Raw genomic sequence first — 13,008 nt, forward strand, 5'->3', positions numbered from 1 at the left:
AAAATACTTCACTAAACAATATGATTTTTTGTATGTGAAAGACTTGTAATATTAACTGAAAGACTGCTAAATTTTGTGAAGATATGCACACTATGTTGAAAGTTAGAGGTATTAAATCTATATAGACTTTAAATAAGTACAAAGAGGTCACGTGTTTGGTCAAATTGACTGAGCCCATATCGAGAGAGTTAAGTAGATGAACATTTCGAGTTTTGTAGGCATTTCAATTTGTACTAAAGCCAGATTAAATTTTGTATGAGGCATGAGTACGTTTGGTAATACTGAACATATCTTTCCTTTAATGTCAAGTTTTTCTTTGTTGCCTTTTAGGGACAAATAAGACACATCCACAAGATAGTTGTTCTTCTTGTGAAATGCTCATTTTGAATAGTTTTGTCAAGTAATGACTCTGTAAGGTAGTTGTTTTATATCTGTCAGTTAATGTTTATAATAAAGATAGTGTGAAGTATTAAAAAATTATCCATTTAAGTGAAATTTTTATACAAGTAATTTGATCTATACCTTGTATGTCTGGCAAAGTTTAGTTGAAATTGCTAAACAGAGAATGTAAATTTCAAAATACACATAAAGGAAAATTCTCATATCTAATAATTAACAAACATAATTGAATTTTGTTGTTTAGAAAAAAATTTTTTTTTTTTTCTTCAGTCGAACAAGCAAGGCATTTTCCAACCAGCAAACAATGAAAACAACTGGTGTTGTACAAGTCTACACTGATACTTTGAAGGTTTTCTTGCGTGCATTAGAGGTATAAGGATCTTTTTATGCAATGTGCAGTTTTAAATGATGTTTCAGTTTTTTTGTTATGGATTACTCAGTATTGTAACAAACTGTAACATTTTTGTTATAATGGCGCAACTAGAATGGTGTCGTAAACGATGAGCCGTGGTGCTGCTTTATCAAGGTGGAGGCAGGATTATAATTCGCCTTAACCTGTACATGGTTAACTCTTGTTATATTAAGATAAAGATAACAGTGTTGCAGATATATTTTCACATTTATACTGTTGTATAAAATGATACAAAGAATTCAGTCTTGTATATTTTATTTTTGAAATTTTAACAAATCTTTATAGTTCGGGATACACTGTTATAGGTATCGAACTGAATGTTCCATAATTAAAATATCACTGTATAAAAGTAATGTTTAACTAATGTCTTTTTTTTTCCCCATTGAAAGGCACACTAATATAATGTTTATGGATTAATATCACAGATGGAAAATAATTCTTAAATTGATATTTTCAGGTAATACTTCAAATGATTGACCATTAGACTATCAGATTATTGATTTAATTAAAAAAACAAAAAAGCCATGCTTCATGAATATTTTGAAAAAATTTACCATCATTATATTTACTTTTGTGAAACATTTAAACAAAAATTGGTATTGTGCAAATATTGAAATATCTTATGCCTGCCTATAGGTCTATTCAGATATATTTATTTTTCTTTTCACATTTATGGGGAATTTGTACACTTGTTCAAAATGTTGAGAGTTTTATCAGAAGCTGCTTTTGTAAATCTTTCAGTAGGAGCCTAAAAATACATTCTTCTCTTAAATGCAGTTTTTTGTGCCCATTTAGATCCCCCATGAAAGGTCAGTACTGCAAACTGCTGTCCGTCAGTTCTTGCATCGCATGGTTATTTGTTTGGAAGAAGAAGTCTTACCATTTATTCCTTTAGCAGCAGAATGGTTGGTCAAGGATGCAGACTGTCATAGCATTCAGGAGTTCATACCCCTTATAAACCAGATTATTGGGAAGTTTAAAGTATGAATATTCAGTATTATGAAATTGTCAGAGAATTATTTAAAGGCTTTTTGCCATATTTTAACATTTTTGCTCTAACTGTCACTAGAGATAATTTGTTTTTGAAGTGTTGGAAAAAGGGACAGTCTTTTATTTTGTGTTGTTTATTGGAAACAAAATTTTGTTAAAGGAGTTGCTTCCCATTAATTTAGTGCCATATATAGTGTCATTTCTGTTAAAATGGAAAGTGCTGTGATTGCCATATCTACACACTAATGTTCTTTTTACATCTTTCATTCTTTTAATATTAGAGGTCAATAGTGTTCATACTTTTATTTAGTTTAAAATGAATCTCTTATAAATAATTTTTATGTATGTATTTAAAATTGTGAGATACATTTTGTTTCTCTTAACTGATATTAAACTTATCAAATTATCTTGGATTTACAGAAAAACATTGTTTCATTTCTCCAACGTATCTTTATACCACTGGTCACTGCTATTTTCAATGCTTTAGCCGTTCCTATTGACGAAAATGATCAAGAAGCTCAGAGAGAGAGGCAGGTTTTACAACGTAGCTATTTCCTCTTTATTGCAGCTATAGTCACAAATAACATCACAGAAGTTCTAGCATCTCAAGGTATAAAACTATAAAAAAATTATGAAGTTTTTAAAGTTTCAAATCCATATTAATAATGATGAGTAGTGTTTGTAGTATAAATATCGATGAGTAGTGTTTGTGTTATTACCTATTTTAATATGGGCTCGGTCGAATTTGCAGAGTTTGGGACCCTAAATTGACCTTTAGTTTCCATACTATAACTTCTAATATGTTTTATATGTATTCACAATATTTTGTAGATAAAAGATCAGAATTTTTAATGAATTATTTTCACTAAAAATTTCTCCGTGAATATATAGAGTCAAAGTGTTGACTGCTCCAAGTGCAAGTGATTTTCATGTTAAAATTAGAAATACTTTTCTTCACCTGAAAATTGTCAAATTTCATTTGCATAATCTCTAAAACCTTCTAAATAAATTTCAAATAATTTTTTCAGTAAAACTTTATATTTTATCTTTATTTTCTCTACCATAATTCTATACAAGGTCAGTCAAACTGAGTGACCTCATAACAACCATAAAAAAAAATACAAAATAAATCTAAATTACCCTTTTCTTCTTGCTAGAGTGACTTCAAGTTATAACATGAAACTACATTTGCTTGTCCTAAATAGCTTAAAGCTCATTACAGTATACATCTGTTTCTACTTAAATTTCATTGCCCTTTGAACCCTGTATAACTAAATTCCACCAAACAATTTGTAAATCACATTACCCTATCGAATTAAGTAATGCACAGGTTACTCAAGAGCATACCTCATGAAAAATTATTGTTATTTTTTTTCTTTATATTACTTAATCTAACCTAAATAATAATAAGTAAAGAATCCACATGAAAAACAAGAAATATAATACTTACCTGGGTCTTTTCCTTTTCAACTCGATGAAACTTAACCATACTTTTTATACTAATGGTACTGCTGCAATAAATAATTTTTTATTTACTTAAATAATGCACCTAAGAACACAAAATAATAACATGTAAAAAGTAGACAATGTCCTATAACTATCGTAATTGAAATAGTTGTATCCCCCAGACCCCCATAGTGTTAGCATACTTTGCATGCTGATTATTTTTCACACAATATGTGTTGGCTTTTGATCTCACAAATTAGAACTCCCCCCCCCCTCCTTTCAAACATTCTGCATATGGGCCTGATAGATATAGAACATTGTCTGCTTTTTTCATGTTATCATTTTGCATTCTTTGATGCATTACTTAATTAAATAAAAAATTATTTAGGGCAGCAGTACCATTAGTATAAAAAATAAAGTAGGGTTAACTTTCATCGATAGTCAACAGCAAAAAAAAAAGAAAGAAGACCACCCAAGTAAGTACTATATTTCTTGTTTTTCATCATTATTCTTTGTTTATTATTACACAAGTAACTAAAATTTAAAATTAGAAACTTTTTAGGTTAGATTAGGTGAAATATAGGATAATGATGGTGAAAATGTTTCATTAGATATGTTCGTGAGTAGCCTGTGCATTACGTAATTCAATACGGTAGCGTGAGCTAAACGTTTATCAAATGATTTACAACTTATGTGGGGGAAATATTAGTTAGACATGGTTCAAAGGGCAATAGAACAATAAAATTTAAGTTGAAACAAAAGTATACAGTTATGAATTTTAAGTTATTCTAGAAAGAAGAAAGGGCAATTTAGATTTATTTCATATTTTTTATGGTGGTTACAAGGTCACTAAAATTTACCAACTTTGTATAGAGTTAGGGTAGAGTAAGTAACAGATAAAATAGCAAGTTTTACTGAAAAAAAATGGTTGAAATTTATTTAAGAGATTTTAGAGATTACACAAATGAAATTTAAGAATTTTTAGATGAAGAAAAGTATTTTTAATCTTAACATGAAAATCACTTTACACTTTGAGTAGTCGACATTTTAACTCCATATGTTCATGGAGAAATTTTTAGTGAAAGTACTTAATTAAAAATTCTGATTTTTTTGTCTACAAAAGACTTGTAATGCTTACTGAAAGCTTGAGAAAGTTTGTGAAGGTACACAAAACACACTAGAAGTTATTCTATGGGAACTATAAAGGTCAATTTGGGGTCGCAAACTCGGTTGAATAGGCCGAGCTTTTTGGGAGAAGGTTAATAGTGGTGAGTAGTGTTTTTAATATTAATAGTGTTTGTAGTGTTAACAGTGATTTGTAGATAGTTTTTGTATTTTTCTCCGGCATCTGAAAGGTATACTATAATGGTATCTATAGAAATCATAGTGTAACAGTACATAAATACGTAGTTTCTGTAAAGATCACTGTTTATCATTGCAAAGCTAAAAATTAAAGTGATTATCTCAAAAACCAGTAAATTTTAATTTGTTATTTCTTTGTTTTGCTAAATTATTTTCATGAGACAGAACTGTGAAAGTTTGGCTATAATGATTAAAACTTCTGTTGCATCAAGTGGTAACAATGAAGTGAGTGAATAGTGTTCTCTAGTTGGTAGAATAACATGGTAATGTTACTTAATTATCTCTGTATTTTTAATGTTATTTGAAAGTTATATTAGTTTCATAAATCACTCAAAATTCCTTTATGAGCATAGATTTTATTACAATGATTTCTAAATCACGAAGAAACTGGAATTTACGAATTTTATCTGTTTGAATTTGATAAAAATTGACGTGTCTGAATTGAACACCGAATACTTCTGGTAGCCAAATTAGCTGTTTTTAAAGACAACATAAAGAGTTAAAGTTTGGTAGAAATCTTTAAAGCATTTCTCTGGATACATTTACTGTTACAGTAATAAGTTTCCATGGTAACTTATATCATCCAAATGAAACATTGTTAATGCTTTGTAAGAGTCTGTAGTATCACATCTTCAAAAATATTAAGGTAAATATACGTCTCGTACACATGATGAACTTCCACAAACTTCTTTGAACATGACACCGTTCTAATAGTTTTAAATATTTATCTGCCTCGAATGAATGGATTACATAAGGTATAATAAAATGTTTGATATACAAGTAGATTTTAGTCATTTTTTTCGTCCTACCAGCATAACTATACCTTTGTGAGTTCAGTTTATTATATTGTATAACTTACTCATAAAGTCATGACTGCTAATTTTAGATTTGGTAAACTGAAGTGAGGCTGTGATTATTTTATTGTAAATACCCTCGACACACATAGGAAGAAGAACCACATTTTTATTGGAATGATACCTTATATAAAGTAATGGCGTAAAAGAAAAAAAAAGAATATTACTTACAATAAAACTGTAATAAAAACATGTTTCTAAGGTATAAACTTGGTGGTCTTTTTCTCTGTATTACAACATGATAATGATGAATTAATGATGTAATGAATTTTTCTTTTGACAAGCCTCTTCCTGTTTTCCTGTTGTTGTAGAATCAGAATAGGATGTACTGGCACATTGTATATATATTTTTTTTTTTATGCAGATATGCAGAGTATGGAACAAGTGCTACAAACAATTATACAAGGTGCTGTAGACTTTCCCGACCCTGTGGTAAGTTGTATGAGATGTGTCAAAAGTATCTGTGGAAGTGGTAATTTTATCCAAGCTGTCTGTAGTTTAGAATCCATCACATTAAACTGTTAATGTGAAGGTTATGTTTAGACAGCAAGAGCAAGTCAATACTATTTTATTCAAACTGAGTAGTTTCCAAGTGCTTTCTCGGTTCAAGCAAACAGTGACATGTTAATGTTTCACCAGGGTTCATACAGGTGCTTTGAAAACCTGGAGAGCCCTGAAAAACTGCTTTAACAAAATCCAGTCCTTGAAATACCCTGGAAAATTGTGTAAATTTTACTACAAACTCTTGGAAATTATTAAAATTGGGTAAATTTTTATTGTTTTTTCAGTTGTTGCATTTCTTCAATTTAAGCCTTTGGCCTCCACAAGTATATTGAATATGACATAACTAGGGTTAACACATTGTCCATTCTTTTGGACTGGTTCATTAATTTGTTTGTCATATGTACTCTGATGTAAATCCTGTGCTTGCTAGAGCTGGTGGGAGAGGTTGTAGTTGTTGCTTAATAATGGTTTAGTTAGTTCTTGAGTTCTATCTAATGCCATTTTAATAATAGATGGCCAGAGGTTGTATTTACCAAGAATTCTGCATTATATACCAAGGAAAGTTTAATAGAATGGAAAAAATAGCACTACATCTTTAAAACAGACATACTAAAAACTACTGATGAATTACAAGTGCTTTTACTTAATGCAGTGTGAAAAATATATAAAAAGGATTTTCTTGGAAAAACCCATTGCCATAACATGCTTGCCTTTTCAACTGTGAAGACATCAAAATTAGGAATGGCATCAGATAGCTTTAGTAGTTTTGCCATAAATGAACAAACAAATCTCATTTATTCCCTATGAGTTTTCAAACTTTGTAAGATGGTTATAATTATCAAAAGTTTTATTTTACAAAAGTACATTACTTGCACATAAATCCTATATTTACATATAAATTTCAAAAATACACAGATTGATGACAATAATTTATTCTTATGATTCTTGAAGTTCCAATGTAAATACAGAATCACTGTGTGACTAAAAGATATTTCAAAACCCCATTCATTATATATATAATCCATCACTATAAGAAGCCTAGTCTTTATTCTTTTCATTTGCCCTTGTGCAGGGTTATTGATGAAGGGTAGATTTGCCCTTGCACAGGGTTACGGATGAAGGGTAGATTTGCCCTTGCACAGGGTTACGGATGAAGGGTAGATTTGCCCTTGCACAGGGTTATTGATGAAGGGTAGATTTGCCCTTGCACAGGGTTACTGATGAAGGGTAGATACAGCTTTAGAAATATCTAAAAAAAAAACTTGCATTATTGTGGAAATGAAAGTTCTCAGTATAATTGTAGTCTACACAATGTTGGGAGATAAACGCAGTAAAATAAAATCAGTGTAAAAACATGAACTAGTTTATTCATTCCAAAGTCTTTACTAGAATTTTCAAGAGTATTACATGTGGTATTATACTATATTATTAAGCCTGATGAAGAACAGTTGCTCTAAACTTTGCTAGATAAAAAAAAGTTTGTTTGTATTTCAACATTGTAGTTTTACATTTATTTTATCAGCATTAGAGATAGTTAATATCCAATCAAAACATCAATTGGGCTTTCTAGTTGTCCCTAGTAAAATTACAAGATACAATAGACAAGCCTAAGTAATACATAAACTTGGTATTCAGGTATTAGGCATAATACACACTTTTGTTAAATATTGAAAGTGATATAGACAAATTATCTGCAGTTTTATGATTTTTATTACATATTTTAGGCCTTTTGATTTCTAATACTTGTAGATCATAGCATTACATTATTTTTTGGTCCTGAAAATTATAATGTATGAGGTTATGAAAAGTGCTTAAAAGGTTTTGATTTCACTTGGAAAAATAGCATACAATCCCTGGTTATTTTTTTAAAGATTTTATTAAATTAAAACTGAGAAAAGTGGCAAGACAGTCATTGTTAGTCCATGACAGATATCATCAGATGATACTTTTTATAATTTTTGCATAATAAAGACCTCATGTTACAGTTTTATTTTATATCATAGCCTTCCAATGATTTTCAGCCTATCTAAACCTATATAGTTCAGCTGATAGTCAAAAGAATTGTAACTACAGATTTTAACATATTAACCAAAATATAGTGTGAATTGTCATTTTTAATCTATTAATTTTTGGTTTAATCATGGGTAAAAATTATTTTTAGTTGATGGGTGATGTTTCTCAAACTATTAGTTTGTTGCACAAAGTGTTTAAATACTTGATAAACTAGTACACATATCAGACATGTTAAATAACTCAAAGTAGTTGTAACTGTAGCTTGGTTATTTCAATCGTACTGACTAAATACAAGTGTTTATGTTGTTAATATTTCATCATTTTAATGTAAGAAAGTCCATTTTTGTTCAGAAATAATCAGCACTATTTCATAGACCAAAATATGTATATTTTACAGGCTCAGAAGACGTGTTTCAGTATTCTCAGGAAAATGGTGGAATTTTGGGGTATGTTACAATTAACAAGGAGTAAAAGCAAATAAAGATATTTGAATAATTACTACTGACTAAGAAATTGCTGAGGCTCTGTGGTTTGTGTCCTGTTATAGGCCAAAAGAATTCTGCTTCATGTTTTGGGGCAGCGAATCCATCATAACAGTGATTGTTAAACCCCATTATTCAGTCTGACAAGAGTAGCCCAATAGTTGTCAATGGATGGCATCGAGTAGATTCCTTCCCTCTAATCTATCACTTCAGAATTAGAAGTGGTTAGTGTATGTAGTTCATGTGTACCTTTGTGAAAAATACAACAAGCAAATCAATTTTATGAAAATTGTCCTGTTCAAATTGTACTAGAGTAAAATGCTCGAACAGATAATGTACTAAAATATTGTTGCTGTAGGGAAAACTGATTATTTACTTAGTAATAGAAATTTAGAGTTCCCAAAATGTACGTTGTTCATGTACCACGTATAGACAGAAATCAGTATCATTAGCTACATTTATTATTGAAAATACATAAATGTGTGAATAGAACTACTTTGCCACATTTTGCAGATCAGGGTTGTGTGTTTATCCCCCGAGTAACTCAACAATATGCCCAAGATTTATAATGCTAACACCCAGGTTTTAATACCCATGATTGGTAGAGCACAGATAGTCCATTTTGTTTAACAACAACCAAACAATAATAATACTACTGGAGTCTTTTTGTTATGTAATTTATTTAAAATGGCCAGTTAAAGATTTTCGTGTTTGTAAAATTTACCCAAGAGCATCTTGTCCTGAAAAGTAGTAAATATTCTCTGAATTTTTGTATGTTATTTTTTACTCAGTTATTTCTTAAATATAAGATTTTCAACTTTTCCCGATATTTACCATTAGTTGTGGTAATATCTTTTTTCCTCAACTGTTCCATTCCTTTGAAAGAAAAAAAGGTAATATCCTCAATTGTTCTTGGAATGATTTCGTCTTTTATTCAACTGTTTATTAGTCATAACAAGCATAATAAAATTTTAAGCTTTTCTTGTTATGATCGATGGTGGTAATTTTTCTCAACAAGAATAAAATCGTTCTCTTCCTGTTAAAAAATGACATTTTTTTTTTCATATATACAATAAATGTAATAACATTCTCAATTCCTGGTATGATCTAATGTTATCTTATAAATTAATGATAATAGAAGTATATTACTCTATATTTGTGAATGTGTTTGTGTGTGTATATATATAAATTTTTTTAATCATACAAATACATCTCTTGGAGTTCCATAATAAGCTATAAACAAAAAAAAGCAAAATATTGGATTGTATGATTATAGTATTTGTATGTGTTCATCAGATTTGATAGTACCTGGTTGCTATAAGCTATTTTTACTAAATTAGTTTGATATCTACAAAACTGCTAAATAATGCCAGAAAAAAGAATTACCAAATCTAGAAATAGTAAACTTTTGATAAACGTCTCAAAAGATAAAAGTGAACTAATTGTATTAATGTTCAGATTTTGGTAAACAACAAGATTTTTAGTGGTATTTGTTTGCTTTTGAGTTTTTTTAATGCAGATGTTGTATGCGTAGGTGGGCCTGATGGGGAAGCAGGATTTGTAGAGTTCATGTACAAATCTATCATCCCAGCATGTTTTGTAGCCCCTTTGAAGGAGACATTTGACCTCACAGATGCTCAAACAATATTAGTAAGCAAACATCATAAATTCTTTGTTAGATTACGTACTAGAATGTGTGATTTACTGAGATGTAATATAAGACTGTAGGTCTGTAATAAACTTGGAGCGATATTTTTAGAATATAGCTATATATATATATCTGTCTATGCTGTTTAGTATTATTAATGTTTGGTACAAGTTATATATCTAATGGCAGAAAGAAAGTAGGTGATGTTTAATTATACTGAATCTAGCAAACAGCATCAACTATTTTATAATATCCTAATCGTTTAGTAGAACACATATCTTTCATGACTATATATAGTTCTGTATTAACTACAATCAGACTTAAAACCTATTTTCTTTAGCTTAATTAAATAATAGATTATGTAAATCAGGGTTTGTTTTCCTGTGTCATGTGTTATTTGCGTAAATATAAAAATATCGTACGACTTCATTATTTTAATTGTGGAATATATATACATTTATACAGTGTATTTGTTACTTCATACTGATATTACTACCATTTACAGGATTTTCCTAATGAAAGAAAACGCAAGTCTTTCAAAAAGAAATATTAATAAATTCCATTTTCAGGCCCTGTCCGAGAGTGCGTTGTGTTTAAGAACGATATATGAAAAGAGGGTAAGTAATGTTTGATTTAGTACATAGAAGTACAAAGGGTTGATAAAGGCCATAACTTAATTTTGTCAGGGATACTACCCAGAATTAACCATGGAGATGAAGTTATAAGTAGGTCACTAGGGTTAAATGCTAGGCTTAGATTAGTATGTAAGGATGAGCAAGTGGACTTGTGGGATCAGTTCAGTGGAAGAAAGGAGCTTTTTGGAATGAATGGTTTACATTTAAGTAGGGTAGGACTGGCTTGTTTGCTAAGGCTATTAACTCAGCTGTAAGGGAAGTTTTAAACAATGAGGCCAGAAAAAACTGAATGCAAAAATAATAAGAGGCACAGAAAAGTTTAGCATAGGAAATGAGTATAGAAGTAGTTATAAGGATAGGCTTAATTGTTACTATTGTAATGCTAGAAGTATAAGGAATAAAACAGAGCATCAGTAGAAATGGTGAATTTTGATGTAATGGGAATAACTGAAACATGGTTAAACATAGATGATTTTGATGACAGAAGTTTCTTTGAAATACAGGGTTACAGGCTATTTAATAGGGTTAGAGTATTAAAGAGGAGGGGAGGATTGGCTTTATATGTAAAAATGTGAGTTACATCCTGTTGAAGTTGAGGATATCAAAAGAGATTGAATCCATTTGGGTTTCTGTTAGAGGACCTAAAGGAAAAGGCTTTTAGTGGGAATTTGTTACAGACCACCAAATGATGTTGATGAAACTAGTGAGAAACTTTACAATGAGGTTAAGATTTCAGCTGTTAATGAAGTCATAATTATGGGTGATTTTTATTTCAGGCATATAGATTGGGAAATGCTAGATTCAAACCACGAGGGACAAAGGTTTTTGGAAACTGTTCAGGATGGCATTCATCACCAATTAGTCAAGGAATTTACTAGAAACAACGCTATTTTAGATTTATTGTTAACTTCAAATATAGAAATGATCAAGAGGGTAGAAATTGGGGGAACATCTGGGTGCAAGTGATCATTGCTGTATTAGGTTCGATGTTTTGTTGAATATGGAGATAAGGAATATTATTTTGGTTACAAGTTTCAAAAAAGGAAATTTGAAGGGATGTGACAATAATTATCTGTTGTGAATTGGACAGCTGAGTTATTTGGAGACACTGATCAGATGTAGAAAGTTTTTATAGATAAATTTTTAAATATTCAAGGTAAACATATTCTTTTAGAAATATTAGAGTAGCTGCAAGTAAAACACTAGGTTGGCTCACAAAGAGTTTAAGAAATAAAATTAAAGAAAAGCATCATAATTTTATGACATTTAAATTGATGATTTGACAGGAGATTTAGAAGATTATAGATTATAATGAAAGTTGGTGAAACAGGAAATTAGGACATCAAAAAGTAGGTATGAGAAAAGGTTGGCTGGAAATATAAAAATTAACAGTAAGGATTTCTTTAAATACACTAAGGGTAAACTAAATGTTAAAAGGGTACAACCCTCGAGGGATGATAAAGGAAGGCGAGTATATGATGATTATTAGATGGCTGGGTTATGAAATTTTGCTTTTTCTTCAGTTTTTACTAATAAAGAATTAAACAGTATTCCACATCTTAAAGTTGGTAAATGGAAACGAGATCAAACAAGATGACTGCATCAATTCTGAGCTGGTTACGAAAAAATTGGAAAGTTTAAAAAATGATAAGGCTCCTGGGCCAGATAATATTTCCCCAAGGGTTTTGAAGGAGGTTAAAGATTGGATATGTGAGCCACTTGCTACTATTTTTTGTCAGTCCTTGAATAGTGGGCAGGTACCAGAGGATTGGAAGTTAGCTAATGTAACTCCTCTTATTCAAGGGAGGTGATAAAAATTGTCCCAGTTATTATAGACAAATTAGAATTACATCAGTTGTGGGAAAAGTTTTGGAACATCTGTTAAAAAATGCTTTGAAAAGTCATTTAACCAAGTTTAGAATTTTATTGGATAGGCAACGTGGTTTTATTAAGGAAAAATCTAGCCTTAAAAATGTTTTGACATTCTTTTTAAAAGGTTGTTGCTTATGTAGATGAGGGTAAGGGTGTAGATTTAGTTTATCTGGATTTTCAGAAAGCATTTGACAAGGAGCCACATAAAAGGCTTGTCAAAAAATTATCTTTTAGTGTGGGGATTAGTTATCATATTGGATAGAAGAGTGGCTAGATGGAAGAAAGCAGAGGGTTGTTACAAATGGAGTTCAGTCAAACTGGATTAATGTCACAAGTGGGATACCTCAGGGCTCAATCTTAGGACCTTTGGTCATTTTGATTTACATCAATG

At 30.3% G+C, this 13,008-nt stretch overlaps 1 protein-coding gene across 1 annotated transcript in view; it reads left to right on the plus strand.

Moving 5' to 3' along the window:
- The window catches only part of LOC106472125 (exportin-T-like), a 39,674-nt gene that overhangs the window by 19,729 nt on the left and 6,937 nt on the right, over positions 1–13,008 (plus strand). Inside the window, exons 10-16 of the mRNA XM_022400725.1 lie at positions 670–769; positions 1,607–1,792; positions 2,222–2,411; positions 5,828–5,895; positions 8,378–8,426; positions 9,997–10,112; positions 10,680–10,727. Coding sequence (XP_022256433.1) covers positions 670–769; positions 1,607–1,792; positions 2,222–2,411; positions 5,828–5,895; positions 8,378–8,426; positions 9,997–10,112; positions 10,680–10,727 — 757 coding nt within the window. The remainder of the gene's footprint in view (positions 1–669; positions 770–1,606; positions 1,793–2,221; positions 2,412–5,827; positions 5,896–8,377; positions 8,427–9,996; positions 10,113–10,679; positions 10,728–13,008) is intronic.

The sequence above is a fragment of the Limulus polyphemus genome, unplaced genomic scaffold, assembly GCF_000517525.1.
Source record: "Limulus polyphemus unplaced genomic scaffold, Limulus_polyphemus-2.1.2 Scaffold5100, whole genome shotgun sequence".
Classification (NCBI taxonomy): domain Eukaryota; kingdom Metazoa; phylum Arthropoda; class Merostomata; order Xiphosura; family Limulidae; genus Limulus; species Limulus polyphemus.